Raw genomic sequence first — 19,077 nt, forward strand, 5'->3', positions numbered from 1 at the left:
TCATCTTTCTTTTTCCCACATCATAACCTGAAAAATGAACCCTGATAGGAAACCTGACATACCTAACCATGAAACGTCTCCAGCTAAACCACCTTCCTTGATGGATTCCTTGATGATTAGCCAATCCTCATGCATCTTCTTGGAAGGAAGGAGAGCAGTCTGGCTTGCTGGTATTTCATCCAAATACTCCAAGTGGGGAATGAGTTTTTTTACTTCAGCTCTGTAATTATAATCTGGTTCCTGGAAAAATTGAGAAAGTGGTCACTTGAATAGTTCATTTAACAGACTGTGGATTTACACCAGCAGCACAGCAGTGTTCAATTTATATGACTGCCATATAACTTGAAATGCTTTCTATGAGGCAAACCTATTCACCTCATTCAATGGAAATAAATACAGTCAGGAGTTTCATTTTACTCCTCACATAATTTCTACTCAAATTGATTGTGAACACGTCCTGAACAGAGCAAACACATGCTCCCCGCCCCCGAGAAAAAAAGGCTGCTTTGCTGTTTACCCACAGATGACTGGCATTTGTCTTTGTTATATTATGTATAATGTATAAAGCGTAGAAGGCCACTGATGCCCACAGAAAGCCTGGGCACTCTCAGCATTCAGCCAGCCTCCCTCCCTGCTTTTGCGGTTGTGTGGTTGCTGCATCAATACTCAGATGATAGGAAGACTTGAGAACATGTTATGAGCATTGCTACACCAGCTGATGGAAAAAGAAAGAGCATTTCCATAGATCATGTTTTTACGCACACCCATAAACCAGCTACAGCGAATGAACTGCACTGATTTTCTGGGGTAGTCTTCAGGATTTTGGTGTGTGATATCATACGCTGTTAGAAGCGATGGCTTACTTCAAACTACATTTTCTTCTGCAAGAGGCCGCATGCCAACAGCAGGTGCACAGAAGGCTAAAGCGAACTGCACTTGGGTTTCTTTTCTGTGTGCTGGAAAAACAACGTGATTGCTCCCAAGGCATAGGAACTCAGTGTGACAGCCATGGGGGAAAGCACGGGTGCAGCCCCCTTCTGCATGCATGGGTGGAACTGACATGTATAAAACGAGCACAAGCTAATGCCTGGGGACCTCTGAGCAGTAAGTCTAATCCAGAACATTGCAAACTAGGCTGTTTTGGTGGATTCTGGCGGTAGAAAGGCACCTTCACATGGCATCTTTGTCTTTGGGAAAACTTAGCAATACCTCAGGGTCAACTGGGTCATGCTGCTTTGCAATGGGAATATTTTTGGTTAAAATAGTGTCAGATTACAAAAGGCATCAAATGGTGATGGCGATCTCTTCTACTTAAAGAAAGTAGAAAGCAAAAGTGCACTGCTACTGGCAGAATATGAATGGACAGCTACCTACAAATCAATTACTTCATGCAGATAAGTGTTATGCTTTTCCAGACATTGCATGCAATATCAGAAAACCACACAAAGCCAAGTCCTCATTCAACACAGACTTGTCAGAAACAGAAATCTTTTTGTGGGACCTGGCTGGCTGTATGCTCCCTCCCTCTGCACGATGCAGCACCGAGGCTGGCAGAGGGAACTCGCCAAATAAAGCTCGTATTTTTTTGTTGTTAAGAGGCAGACACCAGATTTCCCTAACTAAGCTTTTAATCTTAATTTAGAAAATGAGTCAACCAATCGCCATGCTACCCTGTACTACATGTACTCTGAACAGCGCCTGGGCTACAGCCAATTTCCAGCCATGTCCTGCTGGAGGGAAGCATCATGTTACGCTCATGTTATGTTACTGCAACAGAGGCTGCAGAATTTATCATCAGGTTGTTGCTCTTGGTTTAGATAACAGGGAAAGATGAGCTCATCTGAAAATCAAATTACAGACAGCAAACAGGCCATCTGAAGAAACAGCAGTAAATTTAGCTGGACCATTCCGTAGATTAAAAGTAAATAAATAGGAGAGCTTTTACAGAGCTGCAGCAACAAACTACAAGCAGGAGCTTGAGGAATTAGAGCTGGCCACCTAGGGCACACCAAAATAAGCCCTCATCTATTCTTTTCTATATTTCAGGTGGCTTTTCTATACCCTGAAGAAATGCAAACAACATAGCTGAAACCAAGAAAGTGACAAAGCCCATGGAGAAACTCTTCAGCAGCCGAAGGCAGGGCCGGCTTTGCAACCGCCCCAGGGCTAAGCAGTTTCTCCACATGGAGACTGGGTGTGAGACTACAGTGAACTTGCAGTCTGTCTCTGCTACAGCTCGGAGTAAAACATACCATCGTGTGGACCCCCTCAACAAATTCGGGCTGGCACAGGAGTAGAGACGGCCATTCAGCCTGGAGAAGAGCAGTAGGGCACACCACCACATACCACCCCTCTTTGAACTCCCGTTATGTGACAACACGCAGCAGCATCCCAAGGACTGATGTCCTCAGCTAAACAAACCAAGGGCAATCTGACATTTCTCTATTATAAGTACATTTAAGGCCCGATGATGTCAAGTTAAAAACTACGTCCTCCAGAAATACCACTTTTGTTGAGCGGGAATGACAAGGTAGCAGAAACAGACTTTCTATGCTGTTAGGATATACTACACCATTTTCATGGTAGGAAGCTATGATAAGGAAGTGTCAGAAGTTGTATCTGTCTCCATGGGAGTAAAAAGAGTAAGTAGGCACCCTTTGTCCGTCAGAAGCAGGCAAAGCTTCCTTACTGTAGGAATATGTTTTTACCTCTCAGGATTGCATCTTCCGTAAGGGAGAAATGTTAATGGAGAAATCATTTTGGTTACAAATAGTTACAAGCGTGGTCTCTGAAGTATACTTCTACCAGTTCAAACCAGAAAGGCAAGTGTATAATATTTTCTTTTGGATTCCAGAGTGGAAAATTATGATAGCTAAAGCACTACTTTCTGTGGCTCCTTTTTCTGAGAGATATGAGAAAGCCAACAATTACATCTGAAAAATGCTAATAACTTATGAATCTAAAAAGTGAGAAGATTTAGAATATGTGCATGTCTACTATATGATTGAGTTTTAGTGATAGCATCTCTGTTTTCAAGTCTAAATCCAGGACGAATATCAAACCCAACCTTTTAAGCATATTAATGGCATGGGCATGATCACTTTGAAATGCACAGTGAAGCTATGGAACATGGCACAGTGGAGTCACAGCGCCAACTCCTGCTCTGCTTTATCAGCTCTTTACGGTGCCATTGGGGATTGCGCCACCCTTAGTGAGTGCTGTGTGTGTGCACGTAGGCCGGGGACCTTCCAAAAGACCCGGATGACAATATATCATGCGTTGGCCATAAACTGTCCTCTGATGATATGTATTAGACATTACGTGACCAAAATGAGAAACAGTCTTATTCGCCCAAGTTTTTAAAACTCTGATTTTCCTGCAGTTACCTTTTCAGTATATGCGAAGATGCTTGTTTCTATATCCCAACAATGCCTTTTTTTGAAGCAGGGGAAAGTGAGAGTAATACAGCTCCGACACTATTCACGTAGAATTAGATCTCCCTTACCTATCTTGTTGAGTGCCCTGAAACCAAAGCAGATCATGTATTTTTGTGTTTTCATCTTTGTGACACAGAGCATCTCATGCCCTCAACAAAATACCTCCACAGAAATGATTTTATCATTTCAGTACATAAGAGGTGGATCACTGTATTTTGTATCTTCAGGTTTTGATGAAGATCTTTTTGGTCATTTGATTTTAACCTTTCAGAGGAAAGGACAACAAGCAGTTCCTACAATACAGCTTTTCCTAGTTATCTCAAGCACCATTTTTCTGAGGGTTCAACTTTTGAGCATGGTGGTACTGGAGCACTTGCTGTTGGACCAGAGAGCCTCCAAAAGAAATGCAAAAGCCCAAAGACAAATATCTAATGGAGACATTGCAATTGGCATATCTTGTAAGAAAAATATTGGCTACTTTCTAACCCACTGCAAGATCTCTACAGGGAGAAGGATCCGTACAACTCGGGTCTATGCTCTCCCTGGTCTGCCTTTAAGATGCCTGTTTGCACTGCAAGTAGGGAGAGGACAGAAGAGCTGTACGGATCAGAACAGCTGATTTCTGGTTTAATCCCATTCTCACATGTAAGAAGGAACACATTGCTAGGAAACAGGCTTGAGTCTTTACTAGCGCTCCTTGTATTTCATTTGTGCTCATCTTGGAGACAGTACCCACGAGAGGATAAAATAAACAGAAATGAAAGATGGGAAATGCATCCCATGTCATCCCTCAGAATGATACGATAGGAAGATGCAGAAATGTTTCTCATTTCCAACTCAAACTAAAAAAGCACTGCCAAAAATTAACACAATACGTGCAAACCAAATTGTCACCTCTGCAGATTCTGCATTTGGCTTCAGACAAATAAGGTTGCCCTCCACTGTCAGGTGTCTCAGCTTGCAGCAAAGTCCCAGGTACTGCATCTGGCTGATGTCCTCAATATTGTTCCCTTCCAGGTCCAAAACCTCAAGATGATCCAACCAGGTCAGCTGGCTCAGGTCAGAGATATTGTTATAGGCTACGTAGAGCTCCTCAGCAGAAGTAAACAGAATAAATATGTAAACCACAGGCTTGCACAAGTAACACTCAAGCTTTGCAAAATCTTTTCTAGTATGTGAAATATTACATGGCACAGTGTGAAATTAGCACGGAAGTGAACATTTTCCAAGTGTGGCTGTTGCCGCCTTAAATAACTAGGGCTAATATGGCAATGAATGCTATGCTGCATTGGCATCTTCAGGATCAGACTTGAATGTTACACCTCATTAAAAAAAACCCCACAACTGTAGCATCTTTTAGGCTAACACATGCAATTCAAAGCATCCAACCAAAGTCCTTTAGAAAAACAAAAGGTGAGAAGAGAACAAAGACTACAAGTAAAGAGTACCAATTGAAGATAGTTTTGAGATCGTCATTTGGCAGGACACACCTATACTTACTTTTAGAGACCCGCAGGAAGAGATACCATCTAAATCTGAGAGCCCACAGTGAGCCATCCACAGGACACGGAGATGGGATAACGTGGTTCCAAGATCCCTTATAAAAGAAACAATTCAAGCTCTATTTGAATGGATGAAAGAACTCATGACTTGATTTTTTTTCGTAAGGCTAGGTCACTGCTACTTGTTCAAATCTCACATTGTTTACAAGAAATGTCATTAAAAATGTTCACCATCAAAGGTGGAGAACAAAATTATACCCCTCTCTACCTCTCTCTCTTATAGACGTCTTTGTTCTTGTATGACGTCACCCCATTTCAGTTTGATTAAGATTCTTCCAAGAGCTACATCATGGTAATTCTGTCATAAATTGCAGGTAATTGCTAAGAATTAAGTGAGGTTTGCTTATGCTGGCATCATTTGCTCTACACACATAACGCAAATTAACATATCGGAGCTTATCGCACAGTTGTCTCGCTCTGCCCTCTTATGGAGTTACCTTTCTTCTGATTTTGCAGTTGAAAGGAATAGCACTCTTGCTAAACAACATTTTTCGAATCATCAGAAAATTATAATCCTTTCCATCCTATTTTCCTACCCTTTAGGTCTACTAAAATATAAATAAGGGATCATTTGTATGAATTCCAAACTTTTGGGTCCTAACCCAGAAAAGCGCATACTGACCTGCTTAACTCCATGCATGTGTAATGTCCCACTGACATTGCAACAGTGCACAATACAAAGATAATGCAAAATGCAAAAACGGTAGCAAATTAAATTGGGGGCTTCACCACCTTCCATCTTTGGTAACATTAAGTCGCATAAAGTCACTGCTCGAACATAAACAAAATACAACACTTCATCAAATCTCAAACCAACCAAAAGCTCAGAATTCTCTACTGTAGCCATGATATCAGACTATCTGAATAATAAAGAACTAAACAGCAGGGAACTGAATACAAGGACAGTTTATCAGAGGAGGTAGAGACTAGCATGAAGTTCCCACAGTCACAGCAACGGTTGAGGTTGGAAGGGATCCCTGGAGGTCATCTTGTCCACCCCCCCATGCTCAAGCAGGGCCAGTTGCCCAGGACCACATCCAAAAGCTAAAATAGTTCTTAAATAGAGATTCTTGGACTTCAAAATTGAGGATTAGCTATCTTTTATAATATCCATTTTTATAACATACATTATAATAAGTAATACATACTTTAATGCACTGTCTAAGGAAAATTGCAGAAGATAAAAGAATATGGTCATGAGGTCCCTTCTGATCTTAGAATAAAGGTAAAAGTTTCCTTACTCATGTCTTCTTTTTATGGACCATGGGGAAAAGAGCAGCTTCGCACTGCCCTCTGAGAACCTCTTGCAGCTTTGATACAGCTTTGGAGCAAAAACCCTCACAGTCAAATTGCCTGCTTTGGGAATACTGCACAGCCAGGCAGTCCAAGAGGTCGGGAAGGAGTGCTTTTACAAGAGGGGACAGATGTATTCCTGTCAGTGTTTTTTGTTTTTCCACCATCTGAAGATGGGAAGGGCCATGTCAGGAGAAAGCAGACTGCGTAAGGCTGAATAAAGCATGAATGCATGGAAAAACGTCCCCAGGTGCCTCTCTCCTGCGATTTGCCAAATACAGGGTTGAACAGGAGTTTCTAGGGTGAAATGCAGAATTTTCACTCCTCTGCCTTCTGGGGAACAGTTTGCCCATGGGTGTCATTCAGACCTGTCTCACCTCATCCATCATCTGCCACCAAAGGGGTCCCAGGCATTGGGTGCCTCCGATCATCTCTTCCCTGGATGCTGCAGGCCTAAGTAAGCTCACGATGGATACACCATACAATGTGTTTATGTAACATTTTATAGCCTTTGAAGTACAAGCAGTGCAGCTGATCTAATGGCCAGAACAAAGCAACTAGGGAAAATCTCAGTCACATGACATCTCTTTCCATCTAAGGCTACTCCTTCTTACAGGAGAAAACCCTTAAGTGACATAAACCACAGCTCCTCCACTGAATTTTGTGCATCTAGGCAGCTTGCCCGTACTGACACAGGACGTCGCTGTCTAGTACAGAGACACAAGGATAAAGAAAGCCACACACACAAACTCCATTTATAAACAATACAGTTCCTTCTGCAAACTCGCTGCAAATTTACTTTACCTCGTCCCTTAGCTATCAGGGCAACGGGGAACACTTGCCATTGTGTCACTGTACGCGTGACCAGACAAGCCCCTAAAAAGATGGAAGTTTGTCACATTTCTTTCCAAGTACTTATTCAGATTTGTCTGACCTGAAGGATCATAATGTCCCTGTATGTCATCACATCCCCAGCCTTGAAGAAGATCTTCCAGGGACTATTTACGTTGTGCATATTTTATAAATAAAGCAAACACTGGTTCTAAGGCTTCCTTAAGGAACAGATGCCTCCCAGAGTAATATTTAAAGAAATTTATTATTAGATTTGCAAGCTGCGTGCCTATAATAAGAAAGAAATTAAATTAAATTACAAAAGCAGAACCTACCATCGACAAAGGCGAACACATCCATAAACACAAATATGGCATTAGGAGTAATGTGAAGGAATTACATTGCTCATTTCATGACCCACTTCAAGCACTAATGAGTTTTTCAAATTTCAGGCTAATTTTGGTGCAAAATATTCTTTTCTGTAAACCACTCAACATAGGTAAAGGAAAACGGTCGCTCTCATTTTTGTATCATTGAAACAAGCGCTTCTGATAGGCAGCTCTGTTTATCAGGCCAGCAAAACTGAAGACAATCCTAAGCTGATTACTTTACATATGGTATGGTAATGTATGATTAATGAATTTTATTTTTATTTTTTCTTTGCCTTGTACTTCCTAACTGAAGGTCTTTTGCCCCGGAAGGAGCTTTTGGTAATACGCTTGTTCCTAACGTTTCTCTCTATATTTCAGGAAAGGGAGCTATCAAGCCAAGGCATCTTCACCCCCTGGCCCCCTAGAAGAGCAGTCCAGCTCTCACAGAGAGCAAGTGACTGCTGTCCCTCCTTCCCTGCTACCGTAGACAAGTAGCAGTGAGGAGAAAAGGCAAAGTGACTTTTTCCTCTGCCCAGCCTCCACCGCAGAACTACGCCGCAAGTTAAAGCCCGGAACAAAGTTCCCCTTGCTGACTCTGGGGTTGTGCTAGCTGCTGGAGGAGCCTAAAATCCTGGGTCATGCAGTCACGTTTTGGCCTTGCAGATCTTTACTCCCGCATTCGTGACGAGTCACCTCCAGTCAGAGATGTTATCACAGCAAAGTACATCTGCAAATATTTTATTCGGTAACTAATAAACTAATCTTCTGGAAGCTGCGTGAATCACGCTGCAGCATCAGAGAAAACTCCCTCATTAATTACTACACAGATAATTGCCCCCGCGAGCACGGCTGCTGTCAGGTGAGACAGCAATGTAACTCAAAGCAAGCTGCTCCTGACAACTGCATGCACCTGCATTTCTGAAAATACTTCTGAAATATTCTGGCTACTGAGAAGAGAATTTAAGAGCTTTCCACAGATGGGAGTGCCTCCAGCCCCACTGCATCTGGCACGTCCACCTTCGAGGGGGTCAGAGCAAAGCGAGGGGTTGTGTGAGCACGCACGACCGCCATGTGCGTGCAACTGTGCACACCGGTATGTTTTCATTTATGTTAAGTGCAGAGGGTCAGATCAGCCCAAAACGGGGAGATGATTCTCATGGCTTTTTAACAAGAAATGGAATTAATGGGAATCTGCACTCTGACAGCAATTTACCAGGGTAAATTATTTTAATATAATAATAAACTCTTAGTAAAAATTTACCAGGCTAGTAGGAGAGAAAATCCACTATACAGATAGTGTAACACAGCAATCCTCCCCAAAATAATCACTGGCTGAGACTAAAATTAATGAGCTACATGTCAGAGACCAGAACTCTCCTGTATTAGGCATGATATAAATGTACAGAAAATGACAGCAGCTATGCCAAAAATAGGGTAGAGGATATGACTGAGAAGTTTGGCCGCTGAAATAGGAAAAAGATGAGACATTGTACAAAGCTGGTAGCAGTTGGTCGTACTGATGGGCAAACAACAAAGAGCATACAGAAGGAACCAGAGGGCACTGTAGAGGAAATCACGGAACTTTTCAGAGTTGGAAGGGACCTCTAGAGATCATCTAGTCCAACTCCCCTGCTAGAGCAGGATTGCCTGGAGCACATTACTCAGGACTGCATCCAGGCAGGTCTTGAAAGTCTCCAGAGAAGGGGACTCCACAACCTCCCTGGGCAGCCTGTTCCAGTGCTCTGTCACCCTCACCGTAAAGTTCTTTCTCATATTTGATCGAAACTTCCTATGTTCCAGCTTGTGCCTGTAACTCACATTAATATACACAATGGATAATTCAATTCCAGTGGACAAGTGTCCCATCCCGAGTGACGTGGAAGCTGGTAACTTTACAGGAAGGGCAAGGAACTAATAGGCAAAGCAATTATATATCCTGCTCACTTCTGCTACGGTTCACACAGGTCAGGTTTGAAGCAGAGAGACAGAGCATGGGGTGGGAATGAATACGTCATATCTTTGGTTGTGATAAACAGAGGATTACAGCCTTTGAGGTTGCCAAACCAGTGTCCTCCAGAGTAATTACTCCATATGCACACCTACGCACTTGCCTGCAGAACACACACTGAATACCAAATCACGTTTTTAGTATCCAAAAGCGCCCAGAAACCAACATAGACTTCCCTAGTTTCACCTTGAACCCACAAACTTGCATTTATAATTATTTTTAAAAAGTAATATTAATAAACTGAAGGGTTTGAAACCTGGGTTCCAACTATCTCCAGACACTGCTGCAGGGATGGGAACTCATCAAACAGCTCTGTGTTCCTGTGAGGGTCTTGGCAACACCCTTCCCACTTGTGCACGACCATTTAGGATTTTTTCCCACGAAATTTGATGCTCCCATCTTGTCATCACTCCCCAGACTGGGGGGAAAGCACAGGGGCAAGGAACAGTTTGGCTTACAACACCTAATAACAAGTTTGAGAAATAATAACGTGTTCTTCCATTAATCCAACATCCTCGTTCTTCAGGGATTTATTTGCTCCAGCCAAAATTTTACTGGACTGAGACCAGACCTAGAGAGCCAAATCCTGCTCTTGGTTTCACCACAATAAATCTTGAATTGCTCCACTGAGCTTAAGCTACCCAGTAAACACTTAGAACAGCACAACCCTGAACACATCCATCAGCTTGAAAACCATCACTTCTTTTGGAAGCTGGTTTCGAATCATTCACCTAGAAATAAAACACTAAATCCACTGAACTTGCAAACAGTATCTCAAAGCACACACGCATCTGTTGAATAAATCTTCAGTAGCAATATATCTAAAATAGCCATTATTTTGGATATTATTTCTTTTTAAAGGTTGCTCTGAAAACGAATGCACTGGTATTCTGAGAGACTTAGATTTTAAAAGAGTGACCAAGCTACAGTCTTACAAAAGAAAGGAGAAAAAAAACCCTTCTCTCTGATCTACAGAAATGAAGTTGAATTTTATCAAGCCACACTGTGATAACAATGATCCAGTCCGTATGTCAGCACACAATGGTTTGGTTGTACAGATAATTCTGACATCAGAAGCAAAAACTTTTAAAGCCTGAACGGCACTTAAATCAGTAACATATGTACTAATAGGAAGCTTACATAATAGTTTCATTGTAGTCTCAAATAGCTGTAAAGTATTCAAAATTGTAAAACTGATTGTATGCATGTGTTGCTCATAGTTGATCGAATCCATGACGCAGCCCCCAACTCTGCGAGCGGCGCTGAGGCCACGTCCTTATGTCCCTGCAGGGTCCTTTTGCAGTTGAACAAATGTCATATGAATGTGAAGGCCTGACTTGCTTTGCAGTATGGCAGCCTTCTTTGGTTTTGTACTTCCAAATTCAAGTAGCAATTATGCTGAAAATCGTTGGCTTGGGCCTCCTCTGTGTGCACCTCACCCAGCCACGGCACGCAGGTTGCCGTTAGCACCTCACGCTCCCTTGCGCAAGTGCGAACCACTGCCCAAGGTGTAAGATAATAAGAATCATGTCCCATCTTTTGCTGCCAGAAGACAGCTTTTAGGCTGAAATGAACCTAATATTCTGGCTTCCTTCTCAACTGTGCAACTTTTTCACAGTAAGGTTTCCTAACCCTGTTGAGACACGTTGTTGGAGACTTCAAAAACTAAGCAAAAAGAGACTTTACGAGGTAATTCTCAACTCATAAACTTAAACACCTCAGAGGAAGGCAAGCGTGTTTAGGCTGAACAGAAAGCATGCACCTACCAAAGGTCTTTTTAAATAACAACCTTGTCTATGAAATTCTGTTTTCATAACTCCCTTTTACATGCAAATGAAGAATTTATGTGTGAATGAAAAGTTATTGTTGCCAGTAGGGTGTCTCTGTTGTCCTATCTTTTTGAGGCAACCTTCACATGAATAAGAAGCTCTTTTCCAAATGGGCTGCAGTGCTGATGCTACTGGCAATACTTCTCCCAACAAAAGGATTTCACTGTTTTATTCCAGGGTGGGTTTTTTTTGCTTGGTTGGTTGCTTTTGTTTTAAGTTTCAAGTTTGGAAAGGGGCAAAGGTGTAGCATATTGCTTTTTTTACCTGTGGATCTCTGCTGCACACTTCACTGACAGCAAAATGGATCTGTGCTGCGCAAGGGGTAAATCAGGGAGAGCATTCAGGGTTTCACACTGTGTCCAGCCTGCAACCCTGCCTTCTCAGCTTTGTTACACCTAAGCGAGAGCAAGCTGCCGCAGCTTTCGTGAGCTTGCTAAAGCAAATTGCGATTATCAAGGAGCCACATTCTGGCCAGCGCTTTCTCTAAACCGAAAGCCTGAAAACAAGGACTGGAGACTACCTGACTACAGCAGTCAAAAACACAAACCATTCAAGGCAATTTGATTGTTGTCCAGGATTGGAGCCAGAGACCACACTGGCGGTCCTGGTACAGTACTTGAGCTCTGCCACAGACATGTCTGGGACCAGTGCTTCAACCAGAGACGCTGCATAATAATCCTTGCTCCACTCCAGTGCCAAACCTGCCCCTGCCTTCAGTGGGGCTAAGATCCCCCCTCCAGTACCAGCTGGTGAAGATGGCAACTGGAGACAGATGACAACAGAGGAAAAAGCCAACCCCAACAAGATACATCTCTGGGCCATTCTGGGCTTAAAACATTTTCACTTGTCTTTGTTGCTTCTCATTGTCTCATTGAACTCACTGTAGCAACCGAAGTATTACACTATGTTCTATGCTATTTGCAAATACTTTATTTTCCATGTCACATTATACCTCATTGAAACCAAAAGTCCTTGCTGAGACCAAGAGGAGAGAGGCATTTGTAAATTAAATTGAGTGCGGATACACGTGCTTCTGTAACTAGCCATAATCATGCTTAAGTTAACCCAGATGCTTACTTCTAACTGTGGCCAGCAGGTCGAGGGAAGTAATTCTGCCCTGCTATTCCGTGCTGGTGAGACGCCACCTGGAGTACTGGGTCCAGCTCTGGAGCCCTCAGCACAGGAAAGACATGGACCTGTTGGAGTCAGTCCAGAGGAGGGCCACAAAAATGATCAGGGGTCTGGAGAACCTCTCCTGTGAAGACAGGCTGAGAGAGTTGGGGCTGTTCAGCCTGGAGAAGAGAAGGCTCTGGGGAGACCTTATAGAAGCCTTTCAATACTTGAAGGGGGCTTATAAGGAAGATGGGGACAGACTTTTTAGCAGGGCCTGCTGCAATAGGAGAAGGGGCAATGGTTTTAAACTGAAAGAGGGTAGATTTAGACTAGATACAAGGAAGAAATGTTTTATGCTGAGGGTGGTGAAACACTCAAAGAAGTTGCCCAGAGAGGTGGTGGATGCCCCATCCCTGAAACCATTCCAGGTCGGGTTAGACGGGGCTCTGAGCAACCTGATCTAGTTGAAGTTGTCCCTCCTTGCAGGGGGACATGGACTAGATGACCTTTAAAGGTCCCTTCTAACCCATTCTATTCTATGATTCTATGACTTTGTTAAAGTAAAACCACATGAAATATAGCGTTAGTTTCAAGTGGTCTCATTTTAGTTGCTGTCAAAAAACTTAGGGCAGAATAATAGGCTTGATCAATGTTGATGTAGTCAAGAGTCAGGAACGGCAATTCCCCAACACACGAATATACAGTGTGCATGGGAAGGATAGTGTAATTCTGTCTTAATTTCCTTTTGATCATTAAAACTGCTTGTCAGCTTAGTTACTGGTAGCATTTTAGCAATGAAAGATCAGTTGCTTTAACTCAGCTCCCATAAATTTGAAAGGAGCAGGGGCTGCCAAGACGCAGTTCTGTGGGCCAAGACCTGCCCTTGATCTTTTTTTTCCCCACCCTATTCCAGGGCGGAATACCACCCTGGAATTCCACCCTACCCACCCTGGCATGAAGCTGCACCCCAGAGACGCTGTAGAAACCCAACACATCGTGCTGCATCTCACTGAGTACATTACAACTTCCACAAGAGCAAGTGAATTTTCAAATGGGATAAAGCTGAGACACACAGTAAATAAAACTCTCACACCCACATATCCATTGCCCCTCAGTTTAGCCTCAGAGCTAATGACAGTTCCTATAGCTTTGGCAATCGTTCATTCTCATTGTTGAAAGTTTACGTAGAAAAAAAATTAAGGATAATGAAACTGTGGTTACCAAATGAGTTATTTACATTGAAGGAATGAATCCCACAGCGCTTTAAAATTTCCTGCATGAATAACTTTTCAGTCTCCCACATGTTGTGTGCCTGTTTCACAGTATGTCTGAGCTTTGGCAGAGTTAAGACAGATATATTGCAACTTTGATTTAATATAGATCTCATCCTTCAAAATCAACGCTCGAAACTTTTAATGCTGCAGGGTAAGCAGAAGGAATATTCTGTAAAAGATCCAAATCGGCTGACAGATGCAGTGGTGTTAAGACACACACCACAAAAAAAGCCCCCCAAGCCCCTTTTTCTGAGTGCCAGAAAAACTGGAATTCTAGATTAATTGACCAGACTGAACTAAATAATTGGATCAGCTGTGAGTCGCTATTCAACTTCTGTCACGGTAACGGTTATAGAGTTTCCACTGGAAAAAAAAAATACTTGCGATACTCCAGAAATGGGCTGATATGAAAACCTAGAGAGAAATTGTAATTTAAAGGGATCTAGTCCGAATATACAGTGGTGGGAATGCAAGTTCTCAAGATTCTTTAGACCTGGCACATTTGTGTGACACTAATGATTTTCTCCCATGGTTGACGGTCTTTTCTTCTTTGTACCTTTTCCTTCCCTTCTTTTCTTACCTGTGCATTCAATAAGAAAACAGAAGAAATACAGAAGCTTGCAGGAACAGATACAGGTACAACTTGGGCCTGTGAATGGCTGGCAAATGCCAGTTGATTTCCGCCAAGTTTGTTTTCTCTCTCAGCCTCTAATGTTCACCCCAGATTTGGCATGATAGACTTGTCTCCATATGCCCCGAGTCAAGACTTTCTCCTGAAATAATAGCTTCAAGGGAGGCTTTCTGTGCTTGTACTGGCATCCAGATGCTCTTTCACAACAGGCAAACAAGATGCAGAAGAGAAGCTTGGGGGACCTCAGTGCCCACCACTGAGGCAGACGAGACCTTCTAGATTTCCATACTGAGGGTGTTACTATAAGATAGAACCTCGGCATTTATTTCACAGTACACCAACAGACATCCCAAACCTGGTGCAGGTGTGCTAACTGGATGTACAGCAAATTCCACATGCCATCCTTGACTTATTTCAAACAAATTCCCACTCCAGGGGGATCTAGCAGTAGATGTTGTAATGTGTCCTCAGTCATGGAGATGAGCCTTATAGCAGAAGTGCAAACCCTCACAAGGGCTCTTAGCTGCCAGAGATGCCACTGATCAGCTCCACTGATCAATGGAGAGACTTCACATGTAAGCGGACTAATTGTTCTAGCTCCCCAGTGCCCTCCTGCCACCACAAGTCTCAAAAGGCCTGCACAAACAATTTCAGAGGAGCTCACACAAAATTCTCCCACGCTTCTTTACCTACCTTTGGAGGCAACAATAGTTGCCACCTACAAGTAACAATACCTTTATAGACTAATTTGCAATGGTTCCTCTGCAGGTATAACTAATTGCAATGGTTCCTTTACAGCCTACCAACAATCTCACCACAATGGTACACAGTCTTTGTGCAAGAGAAACGTATACCAGGTAGACTTCCAACTAGTTCATGAATTGGGATAAAACCCTTCATTGGCTAGTATCTATACTGATCTTGAGAAAAGCAATTTTATTAACTTGAGCTGGGTGGCTTTTGGCTGTGACGTAAGGGAATATATTCCCCGAAACAGCTATGTAACCCACTACCTGCTACATTATTCAAAAGTGGACACTCACACCATGAACGTCAATGGTTCTCTATATCTCTCCAGCGAAAACAAAGGTTTCTAAATTTATATACTTACCAATTTCTACATAAGCTAACTCAAATACTTTGTACAAATAATCTGGTATCACTCAAGTACAGAAGGTAAAAAATGAAATAATTGCATTTCACAAGACACAAATAGATAGATAGATAGTTTTCTTTCAAATTGTGTCGAGACTAATGTTTCTTCTGCACCATTAAGTTCGCTTGGGGATGCAAAAAGGAAAAAAGACTTCAGTGAAGATGGCTATGAGTGGTATTTAATATTAATGAGTGTATAAGCAAGAGAGATGACTCCCCCTAATTATAATGCTTTGTGATTTTAAAAGTAAATACCAGTTAACCTAAACTATTTAATAAAAAATAATGAGATTCTTGAAGACAAAAAACCCCAATCCACTCAGAAAAAACCTGCACTTTTACCTTAAAGTAGTGGGAAGAATCATTGCACACTGCAGATTAGAGGAAATACTCAAAATATACAGAATTTGCTTATTCACGTAGATGAACTTCACAGAAGGTCCTTTCAACAATGGTGGTTGTATTGTTTAAACACATAAGAGGACAAAAAAAGACATTATACACATAAGCGCATTTTCAAGTATTTGTAAAATCCTGCAGTATGATTTAGCAACCACATTTTAATGTGTTTATTTTATAAAGGATAAAATTTATGCTACTGATTCTTACTATTTCTAGGGTCAAAATTTAACATGTGACAATAAAACTTTTTTTTCTTTGATTTAAGAAGTTCTTATGGAACAAATGTTACATTTTAAAACTGGGTTTACCTTAGGACGCTGAGAGCAAGAACTTTAAAAAAAAGTCTGTGAGACCTTGGTAGGGATAATTATTATAATTATAAATAAGGGCAAGATAAACTAAGCAACAATAAGCAGAGTAAACCAAACCTCTCTAAGTTCTTGCTTATGGTGAGATGAAGCAGTAGAAAGTGGAGTGGTAGGACCGTGAGGCTGATTAAGTTCAAGCAAATGGTCTTTCAAACACGCAATCCTTCATAAAACTTCTACCAAAAGTGGGTGGTAGGTTTCATTATCAGACCTTTGTGTTCAGGTTCTCACCTCCACAAGAGGAACATACAGTGCAGGTTAAGGCAAAGGGTGAAGCACGTGCACACATTATACCTACTGATGGAATTGCAAACTTCGCCTCCTAAAACACAGAGACATTTCTGTATTTCTTTTTGCAGGTATTGATCTACCCCTGAGAGACCTGATGCACCCTGTAAAGATCTCAGGATAGGCAGATAAAACTTTGCCAAACAGCAAATCAGAAATAAATCTACAGAAAAAGCAGTGTGCCTGTATTTTAGGGGGAAAATAGCAACGGGTCCTTTGTGTGTAGTAATGTGTCTACAGACAATAACAACAACAACTAAACAAACTCCTGCGTGGAGAATATTTTGTAGAAATTAGATTATAAAAACTGATTTAGAAACTAGATTATAAAAACTGATTGTACACTGAAATTCTATTAATTTCTTCATCCCTTATTCATATTGCTTGGCAGTTACAAACTGACGAATACAACCACATAGCTTAATTTCCCCCCAACGTGATTCCCTCCCTTTTTTAAAACCAGCACTTACCTTGCATTCCAAAAAACATAATTTCCCACTGAATATAATTATTTTCAATAAAAAACCAAACAAGCTGCAGACAAGCACCTCGCTTGTAGGAAAGAGGCAAAACAACCTACAAACCCATTAAACTAATGCTAAGATTATTTTCCTACCTATTTCCATGAAGACAACCCTTGCACAGCTGGATAGCTGCACTGGCAATGGGCTAATTACTACTTCTTCCCAACTCAGTTCTTTGGGTTTTCTCAGATGATGATTATAACCATTCTTTCTCATCACTGACTAAAATGAACACTTAGGTGTAAATTTTCATAAGTGATCCCTGACACTGAAACAGAGCAGCTGCAAACCCTAATAGCCAGGCATGTAAGCGCTTATTTGCTGGCAGAAATCAGCGAGTTATTACCAACGTTTTTATTTATCATATTATAGTAGCCATCCGGAGTATGTAAGCGAGATCATGATCCCATTAGGCAAAGCCTTGTACATAACTCATTCAAAAAAACTGTGCCTGCCCCAAAGTAATATATAAAGTAAACAACTGAGATTGGAAATACAGCAAATTCCTACAGCTAATGCAGGCTGCTGTAGAAACAACAGCTAAGCCAGGAAGTGAGTTGTATTTTTGAAGCCCCGGTCCAGTGGCTCAGCCACAAAGCCTAATCTTGCCTAGTCTTGCCACAGCCTAGTCAGCTACAAAGCCTCTAGTTATTGCTATTACTATCTCCACTTGGTTCAAAGGGTAAAGCTGCCCCTGTAATCTCAGAGACTGGAATCAGGTGAGCTTGTGAACCCCTAAAAGGTTCCTCATTCACTAAAAGCAATTGGTGCATCTTAAGTAATTACTACTTGTAAGCAAACAGCATTTGTTAAGACCAAAACACTGATTAATACAGAATTTCAGGGATTCCCTTTGGAAATGACAAAAGCTTTTATCTGTGTGCTTTCTTGTTGAAGGAAAGGAAAGGAGAAATGGTGCACGGAGGGTGAGAGCCAGAGATGCGGCTTTTGCAGGTGTGAATGCATGCGCTTGTTTCTGCTCGCTGACCTGAAAAGAGTGAGGGCTGGATTCTTCCCATGGGACAAAACAGTCTACTCTCAAACGCTAGAGAAGGAAGGCAGGGTGCCTCTGTCCTCAGACCCTGTCACAAAAACAGAAAAGCTGAGACGTGTCCACCATCTCCCTTCTAGTCCCCAACCCCCTGGAACACACCGTACTGTCAGCACATCCGCAGCTCAGGGAGTGCTCACTTCGAGATGAGCTGCATCTCCTGGCTGGGCAACATCAAGTGAAGCTGGACCCCAGAGAAAATCGTACATGGAAAAAGTTTGAGGCCTTCATGTCAATATGCCCAGGCTCCAGCAGAGGTATTTACTGCTCAAATATTCAACAGAGCTACGTTATCAAGGTAGTGGCTGAGGCAGCAGTAAAGAGGAGCTGACTTCTCATCTCAGGTGGGTGCACGGCATGAGACAGCAACCTGAAAGGGAAGGCCACTTTTTACCAAACATACTGCAAGCCGTGTGTCTATTCAGATGGTGGGCAGAGAAGGGGGACAATTATTTATTAAATGATGGGCTAACCTTACCTTGCAGATGTTTACTGGCAGACTTGCTGCACGCATTATCTATTATTTATTTACTTTGCTATTTCACTGGCCACGTTCATGCTGCAAAAAACATTGTGGTCTCTGATGATCCTCTTATGGTTTCCATGCCCTGTATTGTACCGCAGCTTGGATCACAAAATAGAAACATGATAGCGGTGCCCTTGGGGGAAGAAACCTACCTCTGTGGAATTGCTCAGGTGACAATGAGAGCAGATTCTCTCTGCTCTGTCTAAGATGACGTGAATGCACTAGACACTCCCCACTGACCCTGTCATGACCAGGAGACTTTTAAACTTGGAGCTGCAATGGTAGGACCTGCCTCATAACCCTGTTCCTTTCAGGTACGCTCTGTACCTGACAGCCTGAAATAGGTGGCAAGGGGAGTTTCAGCTAGGGAAGGCTGCATAAAACGTAGCGCTGAAGGCAAGAACCATGGAAAGG

At 42.2% G+C, this 19,077-nt stretch overlaps 1 protein-coding gene across 8 annotated transcripts in view; it reads right to left on the reverse strand.

Annotated features, from left to right (window-relative positions):
- Positions 1-19,077, reverse strand: part of LRRC56 (leucine rich repeat containing 56) — a 66,304-nt gene that overhangs the window by 12,657 nt on the left and 34,570 nt on the right. For 6 of the 8 annotated variants that reach the window (XM_063332340.1, XM_063332341.1, XM_063332337.1 and 3 more), the window contains 3 exons: positions 4,938-5,034; positions 4,332-4,529; positions 63-240 (listed from right to left, as the gene is read on the reverse strand). In XM_063332340.1, the coding sequence (XP_063188410.1) occupies positions 63-240; positions 4,332-4,529; positions 4,938-5,034 (473 nt within the window). The remainder of the gene's footprint in view (positions 1-62; positions 241-4,331; positions 4,530-4,937; positions 5,035-19,077) is intronic. The other 2 variants (XM_063332339.1, XM_063332342.1) reach the window with 2 other exon arrangements.

The sequence above is a fragment of the Chroicocephalus ridibundus genome, chromosome 4, assembly GCF_963924245.1.
Source record: "Chroicocephalus ridibundus chromosome 4, bChrRid1.1, whole genome shotgun sequence".
In the NCBI taxonomy this organism is placed as follows: domain Eukaryota; kingdom Metazoa; phylum Chordata; class Aves; order Charadriiformes; family Laridae; genus Chroicocephalus; species Chroicocephalus ridibundus.